The following is a 23,331-nucleotide window of genomic DNA, read 5'->3' on the forward strand; positions in this document are numbered from 1 at the left end:
GCCTTGTAGCGTGTTGAGCCGCATCCGTCACCTCTATCCACTAGATGCCAGTAGCACCTTCACCCCCGTTGTGATGACCAAAAATGTCTCCAGACACTGCCAAATGTCCCCGGGGCGGGGGGGGGGGGGAGCAAAATTGTCCCTGGTTAGAGCAACTGCTCTATAAAAGCCCCTAAGGCTCAATCAGTAAATGATCTCCCAGTCATTTGTCTGGCTGGGAATCACATATGCATCCTTTTAGAATTAGCTTAAAACTTACTTCCTCCTAGAACTTGTTCCATATTTCTTCAGGCAGAATTAGTCACTTCCTCCTCCATGCCCCACCGCATCCTATTCAATCTATCACAGCGCTTCCTATGGAACTCGAGTCATCTGTTTATGGACTTGTCCTGCTGCATCCCAGCCCCGTCATTGTCATTATCGCCACTGTCTCCATCGCTCTCATCATCTGCCAAGTACTGAGCTTTTTCTATGTGTCCATCACTGTGCCAGCTGTTTTCATGCATTGTCTCTTCTATCTACAGCCCTAAAGGTGCTAGTAAACCCATTTCGTAGATGAGGAAACTGGGACTCAAAGATGTTAAGTAACCTCATCATGTTGCCATAAGTGATTTGTTTTCAGGTTCATCCCCAGCATGTGAGATGCTAGAAGAGCAAGGTATCTGTTGTTATCATCTTTATAGCTCTCTTGCCTAGCTCAGTTTATAGAATTAAGTAGGTACTTAGAAAATAATCAGTTCGGGCTTCCCTGGTGGCGCAGTGGTTAAGGATCCTCCTGCCAATACAGGAGACACAGGTTCGAGCCCTGGTCTGGGAAGAACACACATGCTACGGAGCAGCTAAGCCCGTGCGCCACAACTACGGAAGCCCACGCATCTAGAGCCCATGCTGTGCAACAAGAGAAGCCACTGCAATGAGAAGCCCGCGCAGCACAACAGAGCAGCCCCCGCTCGCAGCCGCTAGAGTGAAAGCCTGCGTGCAGCAGTGAAGACCCAACGCAGCCATAGATAGATAGATAGATAGAAAATCAGTTCAACGATGAGGCACTGTCCCAGGTGCTGGAATACAAGGGAGAGAAATAAGGTGAGAGAAATAAGGTGGGATCCAGGTTCTAGGAGAGCGTGCCAGCTGGCAGAGGCGAGAAACCCTGAAGAGATCATTTTGGTACGATGAGTTGTGGTGGGGGAGTGAGTAGGGAGGCCGGGTAGGGCTGCCTAGGTCACACCTGAGCTGTGAGGAGTGGGTGAGAGCACTCCCGGCAGGACACACAGCCTGAGAAGGGTATAACAGGCTAGAAAAAAAAGCGATCTGGTGTTGCTGGGATTTGCATGACGGCAGGAAGGACACATAAACAAGATCCCCCCACCCCACCCTTTGTAGCCTTGCATGCGTGCTAAGCGTTTACACTGCATCCTGTAGACAAAAGGAGTCCCTGAGAGTGTTAAGCACACAGATGCCAGATTTCCCTTTGGGACAGACCCCTCAGGGCTTGTGTGAAAGACTGATTTGACGAGAGGAAAACTAAGGGCAGAAAGACCACGTAGGGAGTCATTGCAGCAATCCAAGCAGGGGTGATAAGACTCAGAAACGTTTGTTCAGCAAACTTGTTGGAAATATATCTGTGTGCAATGGTACCAATTTAGAAACACAAATGGATTAGCGAGTGTATAACTGTTCTTTGGAATCCTCTCCTAAGCATGAGCCACCCCTGTGGTATGCATGCCCACAGCATCCCTGCCTCTCTCCTCTCTGAAATGTTCTTCCCCTGTCTCCTGTTTGGTTCCTCACTTATCTCCAAGATTTTGGAGAATGTCACCGTCCTAAGCACCTTGCCAGTTTCAGCCAGCTGTCAGCCAGTCTTTGCCAGGTAGCAGTGGTTTGCTAGAGCAAGGGCTTACTGGGTCACAAGAGCCAATGATTAAGTTTTCAGGGATGTGCCTGCTGGTTAGTGTCACAGTAGTTTGAGATTGGCCAAGGTGGGAGTGTGAACCATGGGAAATCGGCAAATGCTGCAAGGCAGGGCTATTTGTTCCCCCTGGAGAGCTGGATATCTAACATCTACCAGCACACCACTGCTAGTGCCTTTTTTTTTTTTTTTTTTTACAGCTTTATTGGAGTATAATTGCTTTACAATGATGTGTTAGTTTCTGCTTTATAACAAAGTGAATCAGTTATATATATACCTATGTTCCCATATCTCTTCCCTCTTGCGTCTCCCTCCCTCCTACCCTCCCTATCCCACCCCTCTAGGTGGTCACAAAGCACCGAGCTGATCTCCCTGTGCTATGCGGCTGCTTCCCACTAGCTATCTATTTTACGTTTGGTAGTGTATATATGTCCATGCCACTCTCTCACTTTGTCACAGCTTACCCTTCCCCCTCCCCATATCCTCAAGTCCATTCTCTAGTAGGTCTGTGTCTTTATTCCTGTCTTACCCCTAGGTTCTTCATGACATTTTTTTTTCTTAAATTCCATATACATGTGTTAGCATACGGTATTTCTCTTTCTGACTTACTTCACTCTGTATGACAGACTCTAGGTCCATCCACCTCATTACAAATAGCTCAATTTCATTTCGTTTTATGGCTGAGTAATATTCCATTGTATATATGTGCCACATCTTCTTTGTCCATTCATCCGATGATGGGCACTTAGGTTGTTTCCATCTCCGGGCTATTGTAAATAGAGCTGCAATGAACATTTTGGTACATGACTCTTTTTCAGTTATGGTTTTCTCAGAGTATATGCCCAGTAGTGGGATTGCTGGGTCATATGGTAGTTTTATTTGTAGTTTTTTAAGGAACCTCCGTACTGTTCTCCATAGTGGCTGTACCAATTCACATTCCCACCAGCAGTGCAAGAGTGTTCCCTTTTCTCCACACCCTGTCCAGCATTTATTGTTTCTAGATTTTTTGATGATGACCATTCTGACTGGTATGAGTCGATACCTCATTGTAGTTTTGATTTGCATTTCTCTAATGATTAATGATGTTGAGCATTCTTTCATGTATTTGTTGGCAGTCTGTATATCTTCTTTGGAGAAATGTCTATTTAGGTCTTCTGCCCATTTTTGGATTGAGTTGTTTGTTTTTTTTGTTATTGAGCTGCATGAGCTGTTTGTATATTTTGGAGATTAATCAATCCTTTGTCAGTTGCTTCATTTGCAAATATTTTCTCCCATTCTGAGGGTTGTCTTTTGCTCTTGTTTATGGTTTCCTTTGCTGTGCAAAAGCTTTGAAGTTTCATTAAGTCCCATTTGTTTATTTTTGTTTTTATTTCCATTTCTCTAGGAGGTGGGTCAAAAAGGATCTTGCTGTGATTTATGTCATAGAATGTTCTGCCTATGTTTTCCTCTAAGAGTTTGATAGTTTCTGGCCTTATATTTAGGTCTTTAATCCATTTTGAGCTTATTTTTGTGTATGGTGTTAGGGAGTGATCTAATCTCATACTTTTACATGTACCTGTCCAGGTTTCCCAGCACCACTTATTGAAGAGGCTGTCCTTTCTCTACTGTACATTCCTACCTCTTTTATCAAAGATAAGGTGACCGTATGTGCATGGTTTTATCTCTGGGCTTTCTATCCTGTTCCATTGATCTATATTTCTGTTTTTGTGCCAGTACCATACTGTCTTGATTACTGTAGCTTTGAAGTCAGGGAGCCCGATTCCTCCAGCTCCGTTTTTCGTTCTCAAGATTGCTTTGGCTATTCGGGGTCTTTTGTGTTTCCATACAAATTGTGAAATTTTTTGTTCTAGTCCTTTGAAAAATGCCAGTGGTGGTTTGATAGGGATTGCATTGAATCTGTAGATTGCTTTGGGTAGTACAGTCATTTTCACAATGTTGATTCTTCCAATCCAAGAACATGGTATATCTCTCCATCTATTTGTATCATCTTTAATTTCTTTCATCAGTGTCTTATAATTTTCTGCATAGAGGTCTTTTGTCTCCTTAGGTAGGTTTATTCCTAGATATTTTATTCTTTTTGTTGCAGTGGTAAATGGGAGTGTTTTCTTGATTTCACTTTCAGATTTTTTGTCATTAGTGTATAGGAATGCCAGAGATTTCTGTGCATTAATTTTGTATCCTGCTACTTTACCAAATTCATTGTTTAGCCCTAGTAGTTTTCTGGTAGCATCTTTCGGATTCTCTATGTATAGTATCATGTCATCTGCAAACAGTGACAGCTTTACTTCTTCTTTTCTGATTTGGATTCCTTTTATTTCCTTTTCTTCTGTGGTTGCTGTGGCTAAAACTTCCAAAACCATGTTGAATAAGAGTGGTGAGAGTGGGCAACCTTGTCTTGTTCCTGATCTTAGTGGAAATGGTTTCACTTTTTCAGCATCGAGGACGATGTTAGCTGTGGGTTTGTCATATATGGCCTTTATTATGTTGAGGAAAGTTCCCTCTATGCCTACTTCCTGGAGGGTTTTTATCATAAATGGGTGTTGAATTTTGTCGAAAGCTTTCTCTGCATCTATTGAGATGACCATATGGTTTTTCTCCTTCAGTTTGTTAGTATAGTGTATCACATTGATTGATTTGCGTATATTGAAGAATCCTTGCATTCCTGGAATAAACCCCACTTGATCATGGTGTATGATCCTTTTAATGTGCTGTTGGATTCTGTTTGCTAGTATTTTGTTGAGGATTTTTGCATCTATGTTCATCAGTGATATTGGCCTGTAGTTTTCTTTCTTTGTGACATCTTTGTCTGGTTTTGGTATCAGGGTGATGGTGGCCTCGTAGAATGAGTTTGGGAGTGTTCCTCCTTCTGCTATATTCTGGAAGAGTTTGAGAAGGATAGGTGTTAGCTCTTCTCTGAATGTTTGATAGAATTCGCCTGTGAAGCCATCTGGTCCTGGGCTTTTGTTTGTTGGAAAATTTTTAATCACAGTTTCAATTTCAGTGCTTGTGATTGGTCTGTTCATATTTTCTATTTCTTCCTGATTCAGTCTTGGCAGGTTGTGCCTTTCTAAGAATTTGTCCATTTCTTCCAGGTTGTCCATTTTATTGGCATATAGTTGCTTGTAGTAATGTCTCATGATCTTTTGTATTTCTGCAGTGTCAGTTGTTACTTCTCCTTTTTCATTTCTAATTCTATTGATTTGAGTCCTCTCCCTTTTTTTCTTGATGAGTCTGGCTAATGGTTTATCAATTTTGTTTTATCTTCTCAAAGAACCAGCTTTTAGTTTTACTGATGTTTGCTATCGTTTCCTTCATTTATTTCTGATCTGACCTTTATGATTTCTTTCCTTCTGCTAACTTTGAGGTTTTTTGTTCTTCTTTCTCTAATTGCTTTAGGTGCAAGGTTAGGTTGTTTATTCGAGATGTTTCCTGTTTCTTAAGTAGGATTGTATTGCTATAAACTTCCCTCTTAGAACTGCTTTTGCTGCATCCCATAGGTTTTGGGTCATCGTGTCTCCATTGTCATTTGTTTCTAGGTATTTTTTTATTTTCTCTTTGATTTCTTCAGTGATCACTTCGTTATTAAGTAGTGTATTGTTTAGCCTCCATGTGTTTGTATTTTTTACAGATCTTTTCCTGTAATTGATATCTAGTCTCATAGCGTTGTGGTCAGAAAAGATACTTGATACAATTTCAGCTTTCTTAAATTTGTCAAGGCTTGATCTGTGACCCAAGATATGATCCATCCTGGAGAATGTTCCATGAGCACTTGAGAAAATGTGTATTCTGTTGTTTTTGGATGGAATGTCCTATAAATATCAATTAAGTCCATCTTGTTTAATGTATCATTTAAAGCTTGTGTTTCCTTATTTATTTTCATTTTGGATGATCTGTCCATTGGTGAAAGTGGGGTGTTAAAGTCCCCTACTATGAATGTGTTACTGTCGATTTCCCCTTTTATGGATGTTAGTATTTCCCTTATGTATTGAGGTGCTCCTATGTTGGGTGCATAAATATTTACAATTGTTATATCTTCTTCTTGGATCGATCCCTTGATCATTATGTAGTGTCCTTCTTTGTCTCTTGTAATAGTCTTTATTTTAAAGTCTATTTTGTCCGATATGAGAATTGCTACTCCAGCTTTTTTTGGTTTCCATTTGCATGGAATATCTTTTGCCATCCCCTCACTTTCAGTCTGTATGTGTCTCTAGGTCTGAAGTGGGTCTCTTGTAGACAGCATATATATGGGTCTTGTTTTTGTATCCATTCAGCCAGTCTGTGTCTTTGCTAGTGCCTTTTTAACTTCATCTTTAACTCCATTTCTCTTTTGTGAACCTAAACTATCATATACGATTCTGTGACTTTCATTGTTTACATATTTCTTTTAATTCAATTACTACTTATTTTACAACTCTTAATTAAATACCTACTATGTACTAGATCTTGGGGTTACGAGAGTGGATAATTACACACATAGCCCTTGTCCTTACTCTTTTCTCAAATTAGATGGGGAAGCAGATCTTAATCAAAAAACCACACAGGTTAGGTTGAAATTACAACTGGAACTGGTGCTGCAGAAAAGAGCTACGTGGCACACTAAGGGCGACACAGTCTACAAAGGGATGGGGAAGGGGATGGAAAATCAAGGAAGGTTTCCCTAGGAAGGCACAGTTGAGCAGAGACCTCAGGAAGGAAAGGGAGGGGAAGAGTCTTCCAAGCAGATCCACAGCTCTGACTCTTGAGGCTGGCTTCAGCAGCTTGTTCTGATTTCGTGGTTCTGCAGTGGGGACCTAGACTCCACATTTATAGTAAGTACTCCTAGTGCTTCTGATATACATGGGCTCTTGCTTATGCTTTGAAAAAATACTGAGGCAAAGAATATACAGAGGGCTTCCCTGGTGGCGCAGTGGTTGGGAGTCCTCCTGCCGATGCAGGGGACGTGGGTTCGTGCCCCAGTCCGGGAAGATCCCACGTGCCGCGGAGCAGCTGGGCCCGCGAGCCATGGCCGCTAATCCTGCACGTCCGGAGCCTGTGCTCCGCAACGGGAGAGGCCACAACAGTGAGAGGCCTGCGTACTGCAAAAAAAAAAAAAAAAAAAAAGAATATACAGAGTTATCTAGTGTTTACATATCCACACATAATTTATTAAATATCCGTTTCTTGTGGGGCTGCTCTGTGTCAGCCAGTACACTAGGAATGCTCACTTGTATTTGTCCCACTCTTCTGGCCTTGTCTCTGTCCCGCTCTGAGCATCCAGTCTGACTGTCCCAGTCTTCCCCATCTGCACAGTGAGGGGTTTGGACTGTATGACCTCAACATCCAATGGCTTTGAGACCCTGAAAGTGTGTTTTCCCCCTCTCTGTAGATGCACTTGCCGCAAAGGTTACGTTGGCGATGGCTCGACGTGTTATGGAAACATCATGGAGCGACTCAGAGAATTAAACACTGAACCCAGAGGAGAATGGCAAGGAAGGCTGACCTCTTTCATCTCACTCCTGGGTACACAGCCATGGGTGCACATTTCCACAGAAAGCGCAGTCCTCTGATGGGCAAGGACATCTGCCAGACACACAGTCACTCAGAAAGGGGTGTGCAGGATAGGCAAGTCTTGTCTATTGGGATCAGCCCTTTCTAGGAAGGGCAAGTGGGAGGAAAAGGACAAGCAGCTATTCCAAGGAGATGAGAGTTAGTGCCAAGAGATCCAGCAATGCAGCAGCTAAGGACAAGGTCCTGGGGTCACCATCGATTAACAGGTCTGCAACAACAGTGAGATAGGCAGCTACCGATGTGAGGATGGAAACCATCCTCTTTCCCTTGACCTTACTGGGAGGCATTATCCATGCTCCTCAGTGAAGGTGCCATTTGAATGTGGGGCAGAGTCTTGATGGTGTGCGACCGACCATCTCACATATCGCTGGGTGTTTAGCATCCTTGGTCCCCCAACCACTAACAGTCTATAGTGACACATTCTCTGCCAGCCCCCAGGCAGGGTGACAGCCTAAAACACCCTCCTGCCTTTCCGAACACCCTCTAGAGGTCATGACCTCACACTCCCATAAGAATGAAATATAGCTGATCACAGCGTTAGACAAGATTTCCAATAAAAGACAAATTTTGCCAGTCGACAGGAAATAAAACACAGGCTTGAGCAATCAACAGAATCCTTAAAATATTATCATCTAGAACTGACCAGTCACCAAGCATGATTTCCCAGAAAGGGCACGGGCGGAGGAGGAAGTGTTCTGCACTGGTCAGTGCTGTGTTCTCAGCGCAAATAATGTGCCTCCTACACAAATGACCCGCTCTTTGCAGGACACCCCCCAGGGAGTCAGGCATTACTGGCAGACCTCAGGGCTCTCCTGCCTTCCTCTACACACTCTTAGAATATCAGTGAGAGCAGACAAGGGGGACAGTGTCCTTTAGACATTTCTCTGGACAAAGTCCAGTCACCCTGTCACCTGCCCGGTTTATGAGGTGCGGGGCACACTGCCTCCTGTGTGAGAGCACAGAGCCCATCCTGCTGTCCACGCCTCCCCAGGGGCATGGAACAGGACCAGCTATAAAATTTCTAGAGCCCAGTACAAAATGAAAAGACCAGAGCTTCTTTGTTCAAAAAGTATTGAGCATTTCACGATGGCAATGACAAAGCATTGAACCAAGAATGAGGCGCTTTTTTTTTTTTTTAAGTATTTATGTTTGGCTGCGTTGGGTCTTCGTTGCTGCTCACAGGCTTTCTCTAGTTGTGGCGAGCGGGCTTCTCATTGCAGTGACTTCTCTTGTTGCGGAGCGTGAGCTCTAGGCCCGCAGGCTTCAGTAGTTGTGGCACGCGGGCTCGGTAGTTGTGGCGCACAGGCTTAGTTGCTCCATGGCATGTGGGATCCTCCCGGACCAGGGCTCGAACCTGTGTCCCCTGCATTGGCAGGCAGATTCTTAACCACTGAGCCACCAGGGAAGTCCCAAGAATGAGGCTCTTCTGAGCTGGCCCTGATGGAGCAAGGGCTGCATCTTCACTCACTGAGATGGCAACAGCTCAGAAAGTCAGGCACAGAGGCAGAGGTTGTCCAAGGATGTTGTCACATGACCCTCATGGACCCTCTCATCCCAGGGTATCTTTGAGTCAAGACTGTGGCTATAGGAAAAATCACACAGTTGTGAGGAACACTTGGGGGCCTCACATTCTTAGCTTCCCAGTTCACCTAGGGCCTGCATAATACCAATTAGAATGGAGAAGCTCAGGAGTCAGAGGGTCTAAGTGGACCACAAGGGGCATTGCCTGATTTTACTTCTCATGAGCTACTGACGTATTTAGTGTTTTCTTTCTTTGTGTATTTCAACTCCTAAGACAAAGCCTATGCTTGGCCACTGAGTAACCTGGGACCATTTACCGTGCTGTTGCCGACAGACAAAGGATTAAAAGGATTCAGTGTAAGTATTTTAAATAACCTTGTTTTATAAATAAGGACTAATGTAAAGAAAAAAAAACAAAACACCTTAGCAGACAGTACCCTCTTTATTTAAAGTGGGAAACCCCATTAAAATTAAACCTGATGATGAGATGCAAATTTTTTTATAAAATTCTTTGAGCAAAATAAAACGTCCTTACAGATAGTATACAAACAGTAAGTGCACAACTCAATGAACTGTCACAAAGTGCATGTCGATGTGTCTAGCAAGACTCCCCCAATGCCCCCTTCCAGTCATTACCCCTCAAGGGTAATCACTAAAGGTTCTCAACTGTAGTCACGTGATAAATAAGATTTGCATAATGCAAAACTGCTCACTTCCCACAGAAAGAATTAAATTAACAGACCAGCTAGGTACTTGTTTCTTTAAAATCATCATAAGTGGTAACAGTGGTAGGGGAAACTAGAAGAGAATTGTAGTCTTCAGTATGAGCAGCTGCTGTCTCAGATAATGTCAACCAGTGGGAATGAAACCCATAGTGCCCAGTGGAGGTTTCCCATGGTATCAGTGCCATAGTTAGATTTGGTTTAATGTAGGTAATGAACACACTGATTTGTGTGAAATTGGTTTATATTGGTTTATATATGATCACAAAAATATCCAAGATACTTTGTGATCATAATTTGTGCTGCAGTCAGTTAACACCCAGCGAGTTTCAGACTCTCTCCTCCTAATATGCCACCACGATTCATCCGTCCAAGATGAATCTGTCATTAATCTTCAGAGATGCACTCACATGTCTCCTGTGGGGAAGGAGAACTAGTGAATATTGAAGGCATCTGGGCTAGACACTTTGCATGTGGTCTCCTGTTTAATATACAGATTGAATTTACACAGTTGAGAAAAGGTCTCTGAGTGATTGTTGACAATCTAATATTGACAAAACGTCAGTTTGATCCAAAGGATTTCGAAAATCTTAGTTTTGCTCTTCAAAAGCTCCATCGGTCCACTCTACTGGGTCTTTTCACACAATTTCACATTTCATTCCCAGCTGCTTCCTGCGCTCAAGATGACTGACCTCTCAGCACCTGCCAACCACGTTGGTCCTCCCCGCCCCAGCGCTATGCTCTCCCCATGATGTCCGGTTCCCTCCCAGAGCACCCCCCATGGTTTGAGAGCAACTGTGCCTCACCTCTAGATTTCTGCTCCCTTTAAGGCCTGGCTTAGGGCAGCTTATCTCTGGGAAAGTCATCTGTATCTGAAAGAGCCCAAACTCACGTCAGGGTGAACTAACTTTGATGTTTTTGATGCTAAACAAGTCGTAACCTGAATCACAAACCTCATTTTTCCCTTCAAACCACAGTAGAGACTGAAGGAATCGGCTTGCTTTTCTCAGGTAAAAGAGCTTTTGCTGAATAACGAAGCTGCTCAGTACTTTGTGAAACTCCACATAATTGCTGGACAGATGAGCACCGAGCAAATGAATAATACAGACACGTTCTATACTTTGACCGGAAAGTCAGGGGAAGTCTTCAGTGATGATAAGGTAGGTGAGAGTCTCTCTGATTTTCACTCCCAGAATGAAGCTGCTCACTGAGTCGATGGCCATAGCCAGCTCTCTCTTGGTGTCCGGGGGTCGTGAAAGGTTCCAAAGAACGTCTTTCCTTGTTCCTTATTTGTCAGAGCACTTCCCTACACAGGAAAGAAATGGAGAACAGCGCTGGAAAGGGTCAGGTGGGAGAGGGGTGGGCTGTTCCGGGAAGGGAATTGTAAAGTGATTTTGCTCTGGTCTGAATTAGTTTTCAAGGCAACCATCATTCAACTACCAGCAGGAAGGAGAAATTTACAGTAAACCTTTTTCCTGGAAGCACCAGCAGATCAGCACTCCTCTTACGAAAGGAAATGGATTGTTTGTTTTAGATTGCCAGGGTTTATCCATTCTCTCCAACTCAACACTGCATCAATCAGTGCCATCAATTCCGTTTTGTTTTTAAAATATCTTCCTCCTCTTTCACAAAAAACTCTTTTTGTGATTTTACTGAGCTGAAGGGCACATGGTCAGTCAACAGAGAGAGTGTATGGGGGGAGGGGTTATGACCTATCCTGTTGCATTTCACCAAACATCAATAGTTGATGGATTAATGAGCACTTACTACGTGCAAGGTACTGGGGTAAATCTGGATTTGTGTTACATAAGGCTCACAACAGCCCTGTGAAGGCTTTTCCAATGGGATAACTGAGAGGTAGCACAGTAAGGGCCAGAGCCACGATTCAAAAGCAGGTCTGCCTGACCCCAAAGCCTGAATCCTTCACCAGTGGGTTGTACCGTGTGTGTGTGAGGATGGATGGATGGATGGATGGACGGACAGACAGACAGAGGAAGATGTGGTTTCCTTTCTCACAAGGACATGCATTCATTCCTTTATTCATTCAACAAACATGTTTTATTGTGTGCCTCTTCTGTCCAAGACACTAAAGTAGGTAATGAATTTGCGATAAATTGAATAGTTTGGGGCCTTTTTGTAGCTTGCCATCTATGGCGGGGAGACTGTAATGCCTTATTCTCATTTAGCAATCACTGGTAGTCAGAAGTGATTTCATATGCTATCTCATTTGATCTTAATGAAAGACCTGTGAACTCAACTGAGCAGAAACCATCATTCCCATTTTGGGGATAAGTGACTCATCCAAGGTCACACAGCCAATAAGTGGCAGAACCCAAGGAGTTAAGGCTTCTTCTAATCCAGTGCTCGATTTTTCAAGGGCACACATTAATTTTTATTTTTCCTTGGTGTTTTAGGACAGTCACCTGAAGCTTAAACTCTATGGAGGCAAAAAGAAGGTAAAAATTATACAAGGGAACATAATTGCTTCCAACGGGCTCCTGCACATCCTCGACAGAGCCATGGACAAGGTGGCGCCCACGTTTGAGAGCAATACTGAGGTGAGATATTTCAGGTAAAAGTGACGTCCCTTTGCTCCCTGGAGAGTCACTCCCAAAAAGAAAATGAACGCCAGCACTATGTGCTTGTACTAGGACCCCAACCATGGGGAAAATGGGATAATTTCTGTTTTTAGTAGAATTCTGGGCACCTCTGAGAGAGAGAGAAAGGCATATCGTAAGCATAGGAGAGATGTTGATTTTGTGACCTTTTTCATAGTCACACCTGACAACTCAGACCAGCTGTCGTGAAAATTTACCCCTTGTGCTTTATGGAGGAGATCCCCACTTACGTGTAAACTCTGTCATCAGTCTTTTCATGTTAGAGCATCTAAATATTTCCTAAGCCACCTTTTTTTTTCTCACTGAATTTTAAGCAAGATGTCTCTTTTTAGCAAACCATAATGACAATGCTACAACCAAGATACAGCAAGTTCAGATCTTTGTTAGAGGTATGTACTTTTCATGAATTTCTAGAAAGTGTTTTATGTCCAGTCCTTTGTAAAATTAACAGGGGGTATCAATTATAAATACTTGCTGGGGAATTCAGATATTTATCTGAGATAGGTTGCAGATATACATTTTCATTTCTCAAATGCAGGAAACCAGTGTGGGACATGTCTTAGATGAGGATGGGATTGGTGGACCATATACCGTTTTTGTTCCAAGTGATGAAGCATTGAATAGCATGAAGGACGGCACTCTCGATTATCTCCTTTCTTCAGAGGTATTGTATCCTGCTGACTCTAATGGTGTCATGTCAGGATCACTGCTTCAGTCTCTGTCCATACAGGCTTTTTCTAAATTAAGGATGACAAATAAGTAGCACATGTATCACCATCTACCCTTCTGCAAAACAAAGGCAGACATCATTAATCAATCACTGTACTCTGGAGCTAAGCCTAGATGTGGCTACAGTCTCCTCAGTAGAGTTCCAAGTAGCTAAAAGACCAGTCGATCAGGCTGGGCACAGGAAATAGAATCTATATGCAACCCCAGCTCTGAATGGTTGGTTTGATTTGTCCTGGCTCTTCTAATATTTCTTAATAGCAAAATCATAATTTTAAGTTCCCTACAACTTTAAAATCATCTAGAAAATGAAGCCTAATGTAGGGCATTCTGGGCCAGGTCTAGGCTAAACTTAAAAGGAATAAATGTTATTTTTAGGGGCTCCCGACTCTCCTTTCTGTTGTTTTCAGTTCTCTCCACAATAATCCTCTCCTTATACACCATAAACCTTCAATGCTCTCACGTCCTCCTCAATAAAGGAGATTTTTTACTCTTTCACTCTAGGGTATAAATGACTGATACCATTTAAAGTGTTTCCTCTTCCAGAAATATCAGCCTTAAACTGAAAAGAAGGTTAATTATGGAATTTTTTTCATTAGAATGTCAAATAGTGGAATTACCGGAAGGACCACAGGCTTTCTTTCAGTACCCTGAGGCCCTGCTACCATCTTGGCAATGGGGCAAAACTACCTATTACCTCATATAGATCAGTGTTGACTATATAGAATGAGGGGGTCTGAATCTTTTAAAGTAGTAATCCCCAAACTTTAGTATGCTTAAGAATTACCCATGGAGCTTGTTAAATAAGCTGATTCCAGAAGCTCACCTCAAGTGTTCTGATATCATGGCAGTGGAATGAGGTCCAGAAATAGACATTTTGGTAAGCACCAACTTTCTAACTCAGGTATCCCAGGTCACACTGTTTTTTTTTTTGTTTTGTTTTTCCGGGTTTTTTTGTTTTGTTTTGTTTTGTTTTGCGGTACGCGGGCCTCTCACTGTTGTGGCCTCTCCCGTTGCGGAGCACAGGCTCCGGATGCGCAGGCCCAGCGGCCATGGCCCACGGGCCCAGCCGCTCCATGGCACGTGGGATCCCCCCGGACCAGGGCACGAACCCACGTCCCCTGCATCGGCAGGCGGACTCTCAACCACTGCGCCACCAGGGAAGCCCCACACTGTTTTTTGGCACTCAGAAACTTGTTGCCTGAATGATGTAGAGGCTCACATTCCCTTTCTGGGATACTTTCAGGTACCTACAGGATATCTTGCATTCAGAATACTTTGGATTAAAAAAAAAATAGGTATCAAGGAGCTAAGTCAGAAGGTAATCTGTTACATTACAAACAGATGTTAAACGTATTGATATGTGAAGATTTGCTACAGGTTTCCATTTAAAAAGCCAGATTTCCCAGTGCCTTTAAACTAGGGTGTTATTTTAAAAATATGATTCACACTCAAGTTTCCTGAAACCTAGCTATTACAGGAAAACTAACATTCTTCTCTTTAGAACTCACATTCATATTTAATTTTAAATCCAAGAAGTAATCATTTCTCCCCTGGGGAGGTATTAAAATTCTGAGATTATATGGCTTCTCTGAATGCATAGCTTCTAATTTGATACATATATTTTTGATAATAATAAAGGAGTTCTCAGACACCTAATTGGGTACATTTAAAATTAAAACAAAGCCTTTAGACTAGGACAGAAAAGATCAGCCTCCCTGCTCTTCTGTCAAGTACCTTGGCTCGGGAAGCTCCCCTCTTTCTCCTTGTAGCTCCTTCCAGTGGTGACTGGAGCTGCCTCACTCAGGCTCTCGAGAGTAGATATGTCTCTTCTCGTTCAGTGAGATCCCATCGGTAGCTTGAAATCAGCCTCTGGTAGGAATATTGACACCATGGAAATTGGCCAGCACTATAAATCGGGGCTTATTTTCTTCCCCATAGAAGGGATTTACCAGCACACCATTGCCCCTGGCTCTCAATCTCATTTCTCTCAAAGGCAGTATCTTTCTGCTCGCAAAGAATATAAAACCCCAAGTCTCTTTATCCTGAGTCTAAAACAGTTTTTCCACTTCAACTTCTAGGTGAGGAATAGAACAATCATTTCTACCAGTTTCTCTGGTCCAGAGTCAGTGTGGGTTAAAATTCCTCAACCTATGGGAAGCTCCTTCTCTCTCCACCCATCTTAAGAGCATCCTTTAGCTTTATCTTCAGGGAGGAACCTTAGCTGGAGACAAGAAGATCCCCATCAGTTATGTGCCAATGAAATGGAAAAAAAATGATTTCCTCAGAAGAATACTTTCTAATTCTGCTTTGGGAATGCATCGTTTCCTTTCCAGTGTATCTTTCTGCTTCTCTCTGAAGCAAAATTTCAGTTCTGAACCATCCCATCCCTGCAGAGACCATGGCTATCAATCACAAACCCCAGCTTATGACTTCATCTAGACAGAAATAAGAGCAAAGGGAGCAAGAGACCAGCCCTTGCCAATTCACAAAACCTTGCAAGCTAAATGGGACAAAAAGAGGTGAATTTACAGAGTTCAAAGTCATAGTCACAGTTTGGTAGAAAACCTTTCCCTTTCTGTCTCTGGCACCGAAAGGCTTGGTTTTTGTTGTTGTTGTTGTTCGTTTGCATCTAAAACAGCAAGTAGGAAATGAATGTCCTCGTAAAGGAAAGAATGCACTGCTCCAAAAGGCTCTCCAGCGACAGCACCTGAAAGCACAGCCTGTCGCCCTGAGCCTAACTGGACTAAACTCTGAACGATATGGCCCCTGGCCAGATAAGGTGGCAGGCACACACGGTGGCACAGTGATGCTGGTCAATTCCTTTGTCCCTTTCATTCTCCCGTTTCTTGTAAAAAGGATCCAACGCCAATTAATTCTTGAGGCTTTCGAAGTGGATTATCCAGTTTATCAGGTCTTTGTATAGAATTAGAGGGTGGAAGGGGTCCATACAAACCCTGTTGTTTTGCAGACTACAGGTGCTGAGTGGCTTGCTCAAGGTCACACAGAAGCAGAACCACAATTAAACTCAGGTTCTTGAGGTCCAGTTCAGTGCCCTTCTCAGGACTCTTCCCCTCCTCGTTTTTACTTATTGGCACAAATGTTTATGTAGGTCCTGTCGTGTGCCCTGTACTATGCTGGCCGGGGACACAGTTACAGACCCAGTCCCTGCCTTCTGGGAGTTTGCAGTCTACTTCTGTCTGATATTTTCCAGCGGTCCCTACTTTTTCCCACCCTTTCTGCCACTTAGCATCCAAACGTGTAGCGGGATTGCTTCTGCCTGCAAGTCCTCACTTCTGGGTACCCTAAAGTAGCTGTAAGGGGAAGTTAAGACACAGAGGCTGAGTGATTTGCTCAGAGTCTCACAGTAACAGAACCAGAGCTACAGAAACCATCACTTCCAGGGCTGGCCAACTGGTGGTCAACTTCAGCATTCTTATTGGTAACCCTGCCCTGCACATAATGCTAGTGATGTATAGATAGGGTGGCCTGACGAGTGTCCACACCAGGACACTTCTGAGAGTGAACGGGGCTGCCAGGATGACAGGTATAAAAGCCAGGGTTGTACTAGACAAACCAGGATGTGTGGTCGCTCTACTTACAGGTAATTCCCCTGGCATATGGGCCGAGGGGGAATGCAGAGAGGGGTCTGAGTGAATGGAACTCAGGTTCGGCAGGGCTTTCTCTCCACCTGGGACCTCATGCTGTTGGAACATGTCCCTAGCATGGTCAGCCTCTTGGAGGTTATGGTGATCTTGATTTGTAATCCTTCACCTTTCCGAGATAGAGTAACTGTGGCAGTGCCACTGAAGTAGCAGAATTCAGCGCTTCGAAGCTTGTAACCCAGCTCTGATTCAGCTGGGAGATTACAGACATACCACAGCCGACCGCCACTGCTGCTGCCGTCTTCTACCAGAGAGAGAGGCCCTGTGTTCCTCAATTCCACCATACACTGTCTCCAGGGCACCCGTACGGGGACTGTTCATCCTGCTTAGAGTCCCAAGACTCTCTTTTTTTCTCCACTACTGCTTCTGTTTCCTGAATCATGAGAAACTCTCGAAAGGGCCTCGATGGCGAGATGAACATGTACCATGAGAACACAGAAGGAGAAGGAGCCCTGGCCAGATATTCCTAACAAGGACTGTATGTTCCTAAATAACCAGTACATGGTCTAACAAGCACATGGTTATTTAGAGAGAGTGAAACACAATCATAAACTGAGGCTTTCTTAGAAAACCTGGAATGTAGCCTTAGACATGGAGAGAGGTGATGGAGCAAGGAGACTGAGAGCTTGAGTGACTTCTTCAGCTTGTATCCTAAGTTAGCTTTGTGACCTTGGACATGGCTTTAAAACTCAGTGTTCTCACACATGTAATGAGTCAACAGTATCCCCACCTCACAGGCTGTTGGGAGGCTTAAATGAGATGTGCATATAATGTTTTCAGAATAGCCCCTGCCATAAAGTAAAAATTTGAGGGCTTCCCTGATGGCGCAGCGGTTGAGAGTCCGTCTGCTGATGCAGGGGACACGGGTTCATGCCCCGGTCCAGGAAGATCCCACATGCCGTGGAGCGGCTGGGCCCGTGAGCCATGGTCGCTGAGCCTGCGCGTCCGGAGCCTGTGCTCCGCAACGGGAGAGGCCGCAACAGTGAGAGGCCCGCGTACCGCAAAAAAAAAAAAAAAAAAAAAAAAAAATTTGGTGAATGTTAGCTGTTTGGGGGATGGGGCTGTTCTCACCCTGGACTTCCCAGTAGAGAGATTATGGGTCATTTGTTTTTCTTGACCAAGTGTCCAAAGTCATTTGAGGAAGTTTGAACAAGAGAGGGAAATCTGTGTTTTCCTCAGTGACTAAAGAAGTATTTTGATTCCATTGCAGGGATCTCGGAAGCTTCTGGAACTCGTCCGATACCATGTTGTCCCTTTTACTCAGGTCAGCCCCACTTTTCTCTGGTATTTTTTCCTTGCTTTCAAGATATATGACCTTAAATTCCAATATTTTAGTGCTAGAGAACGTGTGACAGTTGTTCTTTAGCTGGTGCTCTGAGCACACGCTGAGCAGTGAATAATGAGCCTGTCATCAAAGACATCTTCCAAGCCACCAAAACTCATGACCTCAAAGCTCCTGTCACTTATTTCATAAGCTTTCAAGCTATTTTTTCCAGCGAGGATTTGGGTGCCGCTCTCAGTGTCTCTATTGTTCTCTTGTTCTTGCAGCTAGAAGTGGCTGCCCTCATTTCGACCCCTCACATTAGGAGCATGGCCAACCAGATCATACGGTTTAACACAACCAACAACGTAGGTGAAAACTCTACTGCTGACGTCATTGCTCAAACGCATTTTTCTCTGCTTATGATTGTTCATTGGGTTATCGTACCTCGACACTAATTCACAGGCTTCGACTCTTTATGATTATTTCATTCATTTGTTATGTCTTTCAGCAAATACCTACTGAGTGACTCCATGTGTGAGTCTGAACTAGAAGCCAAGAATAAAGCAGTGAAAAAAACAGGCTTACATCCCAGCAAGGAAAACAACTTTAAGCAACTAATTAGTGACCAGTTAATTATTTAATTACAATTATAAACAGGGGCCCCAAGAGGAAGTTAAGAGGGCTGTGGGAGCTCACAGCGGAAGGAGACCAAGCAGATCTGGGAATCTAGAAGTCCTCAGTCAGGAGAGGATGCTTTGGCCAAGCTTCAAAGGATGAGTAATGTGAACTTGGGCAAAGATGAGTAGAAGAGAGTTCCAGGCAGAAGGGAGAGCAGGTGCAAAGGCCCTGAGGTGGGAGGGAACATGATTTATATAAGAAACTCAAACTTTGAGTTTACGTAAGAAACTCAAAGTATTATTCTGCTAACTTCTCAGGGTTGTAATATCAGCAGAAATATGGCAGCATAGAGATTATGTCTCCTGTTGATTCACTTTGGATTGTGATGATGATGCCCTGTCATCCTTTCAGCAAGTTCCTGTTTGTTTTGGTTTTATTTGTTTGCTTTGTTTTGTTTTTTTGGCCAAACTGCACAGCTTGTGGGATCTTAGTTCCCCAACCAGGGATTGAACCCAGGCCCACGGCCATGAAAGCACTGAGTCCTAACCACTGGACTACCAGGGAATTCTCTCAGCAAGTTTCTGTTGAGTGCCTCAGATGTGTCAGACACCATTCTAGGCCCTCAAGGTTGGACCAATAAGCAAACAGATAAAAGTCCCTGGTTGCGTGGAACTTTCGTTCTAGTACATAGGACAATAGATAATAAGTTAGTTAAATATATCATATATCAGAGAGTAGTATGAGGCAAAAAACAGCAAAGCAAGGATGGGAACTAGAAAGTGGGAGTGGGGCTGATGTTTTAGATAAAGTGTCTAAGAAATCCTCATGGAGAAGAAAATATGTGAGCAAAGACCTGATGGAAATGAAGGAACAGGCAGTGTGAATAGCTGGGGAAAGAGCATTCCAGAGACAGGAAACAGAAAGTGAAAAAGTGCAAAGCAAGGCGCATGCTGATCGGGTTGAGGAACAGCAAGGTCCTCGGGGCCAGAACAGAGGGAGGAAAGGAGAGAGGTAGGAGGAGGACAGGGCGGTGGGAGGGAGGAGAGGTGGGGTCAGGTCACACATGGCCTAAGAACTTGGGGTCAGGATGTAGGTTCTTACTCTGAATGAGATAAAAAGCCATTAGAGGATTTTGAGCAGTGGAATGACGTGATCAGACATACGTTTTGGGAGACTGGTTGGGAGGTGAACGTAATAACTCAGAGAAGAATGGTGGTGACTAGTGGGGAGACAGGCCGAGGTGTGAGGTAGGCTCAGGGAAGTATTGTACAACACGGGGCATAGAGCCAATATTTTCTAATAACTGTAAATAGAAAGTAACCTTTAGAAATGGCATAAAAAAATTTTTTTAACGTATAAAATAAGAATGATGGTGACTCAGAGCAGGGTAGTAGCAGAGACATGGTAAGAAGTGGTTGAATTCTGAAGATATTTTGAAAGGCAGACCAACAGAAGGTGCTGATGGATTGGATGGGGGATGAGGAAGGAGGAAGCCAAAGATGACTCCTGAGCTTCTGATTGGAGCCACCGGAAGGATGGTGCTGCCATTAATATTGCTGGGGGAGCAGATTTGGGAGGAAAGTAGAGATCAGAATTCTTTGCTGATTTGTTCATTTTCTGCTCCCTCGCCTACAGCATAAGCAGGAACTTGTCTGGGCTTGTTCCCTGATATCTCCCCAGACCCTAAAGCAGAGTCTAGTACAAGGCCACTAAATGTATCTGAATGAACGGATCCCCATTTCACCACAGGGATAAAACAGTTTGCCCAAGGTCTCATAGCAAACATAGTGCAGAGCTGGAATAGTTATGCCTCTTCCCCAGTCCGGCACCGGCAAGGACCATATCCCCAAGGACATCCTTGCTTGGAGTCAGTCAAGAATTCATTCAACAGATTCATCTTTCCCTGTCAGCCAAGCCCTTCTAATCACCATCTTCCACTCAGTGGAAGGTTAAGTGAAGTTGAAGCCTCTTTCGAGAGGTCGCCGCCATTCAGCCCTGCCCAGGGACCTCTGGCGCTCCTCAGTACAGAAGGATGAAAGATGCCGTTGCTTCCTTCCAGGGACAGATTCTGGCAAATGATGTGGCAATGGAAGAAATGGAGGTCGTCGCCAAAAACGGCCGGATTTACACACTGACTGGAGTCCTCATTCCTCCCTCCATCGTCCCAATCCTGCCCCACCGATGTGATGAAACAAAGAGAGAGATGAAACTGGTAAGAAAACTAGGAAGCTCCACGAGGACCCTAAACAGCCCCACAGAGCAGACCGTTCTCTCCTCACAATTCTGAGGGAGCTGACGAGGATAGTTTCACACTTGAGCCTCGTTCGGGAGGCCTTTCCGTCTTTGTGAAGAGGCAGGAGGGTCGGAGGTCGTATCTCCTCAAACGTGAACCAAAGTTCCTGGGGGAATTTCCAAACTGATAGTTGCTACCCTGGTATATTCATTTTCTAGAGCTGCCATGACAAGTTACCACAGACCAAGTGGCTTAAAGCAACAAAAATGTATTCTCTCGCAGTTCTGGAAGCTAGAAGTCCAAAATCAAGGTTTCCTGTTTCCATTGCAACTTTTTGGCTCAGCTGGTTTTAATCAGAGCAACTAAAACTCAACAAGATTTTGAACAACCAGGAACAGAGCAACCCTGCAACAAGGCAGGGAGTTAGGGCTGCCCTTGTCCTCCAGACTTCCTTCCCTGAACTTGAACGGCAGCTGCTCGGGGAGGGGTGGCGGGGCGGGGGGAGCTCTGAACAAGTCTAATTATTGACTCCTGTTGAGTCTTTTCTGCAGGTCGTTCAAGAACTTGTTCTCCATCTCCCCAAAGAAAAGAATTAAGATGTGGGTTTGAGCCACAACCAAAAAATTTTGGTTAAATAAGAAGGGCTTCCCAATAGCTGCCTTAGACTGAGGTCTTCTTTTACTGTTTTCTCTGGGTTTAAAGTCAAATGAGTCTGCTCTGTGTGGTTTAGGGTGGTTTCCATTAGGTCTATTAAAAGTACAAATGGGGCTTCCCTGGTGGCGCAGTGGTTGAGAGTCCACCTGCCGATGCAGGGGACACGGGTTCGTGCCCCGGTCCGGGAAGATCCCGCATGCCGTGGAGCGGCTGGGCCCGCGAGCCATGGCCGCTGAGCCTGCGCGTCCGGAGCCTGTGCTCCGCAACGGGAGAGACTGCAGCAGTGAGAGGCCCGCGTACCGCAAAAAAAAAAAAAAAAAAAAAAAAAAAGGACAAATGTATTCTCTGGAAAGTATTGAGAACTAGTAAACAGTAGAAGCAGCCGGTCTCTTCTGGAAGTCTCAGTTTTCAGCAGACTGAACCCATAGCTGCCTTTGGGCATGTATGTTTGAATCTTACAGGCTTCCTTAATAAGTCTCTGTACTAGTTAGGGTCCCTGAAGGAAGCAGAATTTATACCAAGGGTCCAAATTAAGAGACTTTAATGAAGAAGCTGCTACAGAGGGGTGGGCAGGGCTGAGGAAGCAAACACATGATGCCGGGCATCCAAGGAGAAGCTCTGGCAGGAAACCATTACCACCAGAGAGTCAATGGTGGGGAGGGGGTGGAGTTACCTGAACCCAGTGAGAGTGGGGAGAATGGAAGAAGAGGTATCCATCAGCAGCTGCAGGAACGGTGCTCGAGCAGAGAGGGAACAGGAGAGAAATACCTTGACCTCGTTCTCCCCCTACCCACCAATATACTGCTGGTACCTCACCGAGACCAGTTGGAAACTGGCAAGGGGCCCCAAGAGACCATCCTTCAAGGTTTACCTGCTGGAGCACAGAGCACAATAGAGAAGGTCAGAGAATAGATCTGGAGCGATTTGGAGACACGCACCCCTTTTCTTCCTCCTGAATTCAGAACCAATGGAGGAAGAAGCCCAGGAGACTGAAAGGCAGAGAGTCAATGTTCAGCCTCGTTACTGCTAAGCTAATTGGAGAACAGGGACTTGAGTGTGTGGTCAATGCCAGTACTACATCCCTGGCACAGGTGGGCAACTGCAGTGTCGCCTCAGACCAGAAGCCTGAGGCCTGTCGGACCCTGAAAGAGGATGAGGAAGGGGCTGCTCTGAGCGGGCCCACTTCCTTCTCCCAGATTCCTTCTCTCTGGTGAGGAGGCAGTAGGGGCGGGGAGAGAGGCCAAGAGTGGTACACTAGTGGGACCCCTTCACAGGGAGGATGCATGAGGCCAGACACGTGGCCCGCCCCTCCTTCTTACAGACACGCCTGTACTGACCTGCAGTCTTTCCTTCCAGGGCACTTGTGTGAGCTGTTCCCTGGTGTATTGGAGCAAATGCCCTGCCGACTCTGAGCCCACAGTGAGTGTGACAGCTTCAGGGAAGCACACGTCACCCAAGCAACCCCGCTGGTGTGGTTTCTCATCCTTTCCATCTTCCCCTCTTAAAAGATATTCGTTCCAACTGGGATAACGTAAGGTTAGCTCTTAGCCTACTATATCTGGGGGGATGGTAGAAAGACAGCCCACAGATCTGTGTTTGAGTCCTTGCTCATTTATCCAAGGTAAGTTGCTTCACATATTTACTCTAATTTTCTTATCCACAAATGGTAATAATAATAATAACAACAACAACAGTAGCAGCAGCAGCAGCAGCACAGATAAAACTCCAAGTGCAATGCCTGAATCAAATAGCCACTCAGTAAATGTTCCCTCTCTACTTGCCCTATGAAATAAAACCCAGTGTTTGCATAAGAGAGAAAAGCTCTACCCTCACCCTCTTGCGGTCTCTGGCTGGGCC

At 44.6% G+C, this 23,331-nt stretch overlaps 1 protein-coding gene across 1 annotated transcript in view; it reads left to right on the plus strand.

Annotated features, from left to right (window-relative positions):
- The window catches only part of STAB2 (stabilin 2), a 159,059-nt gene that overhangs the window by 42,712 nt on the left and 93,016 nt on the right, over positions 1-23,331 (plus strand). The window contains exons 10-19 of the mRNA XM_004269450.4: positions 7,272-7,405; positions 9,249-9,331; positions 10,707-10,856; positions 12,111-12,254; positions 12,647-12,703; positions 12,853-12,978; positions 17,916-17,969; positions 18,254-18,334; positions 20,647-20,799; positions 22,831-22,893. Of these exons, the coding sequence (XP_004269498.2) occupies positions 7,272-7,405; positions 9,249-9,331; positions 10,707-10,856; positions 12,111-12,254; positions 12,647-12,703; positions 12,853-12,978; positions 17,916-17,969; positions 18,254-18,334; positions 20,647-20,799; positions 22,831-22,893 (1,045 nt within the window). The remainder of the gene's footprint in view (positions 1-7,271; positions 7,406-9,248; positions 9,332-10,706; positions 10,857-12,110; positions 12,255-12,646; positions 12,704-12,852; positions 12,979-17,915; positions 17,970-18,253; positions 18,335-20,646; positions 20,800-22,830; positions 22,894-23,331) is intronic.

This window comes from Orcinus orca, chromosome 11 (assembly GCF_937001465.1).
Source record: "Orcinus orca chromosome 11, mOrcOrc1.1, whole genome shotgun sequence".
In the NCBI taxonomy this organism is placed as follows: Eukaryota; Metazoa; Chordata; class Mammalia; order Artiodactyla; family Delphinidae; genus Orcinus; species Orcinus orca.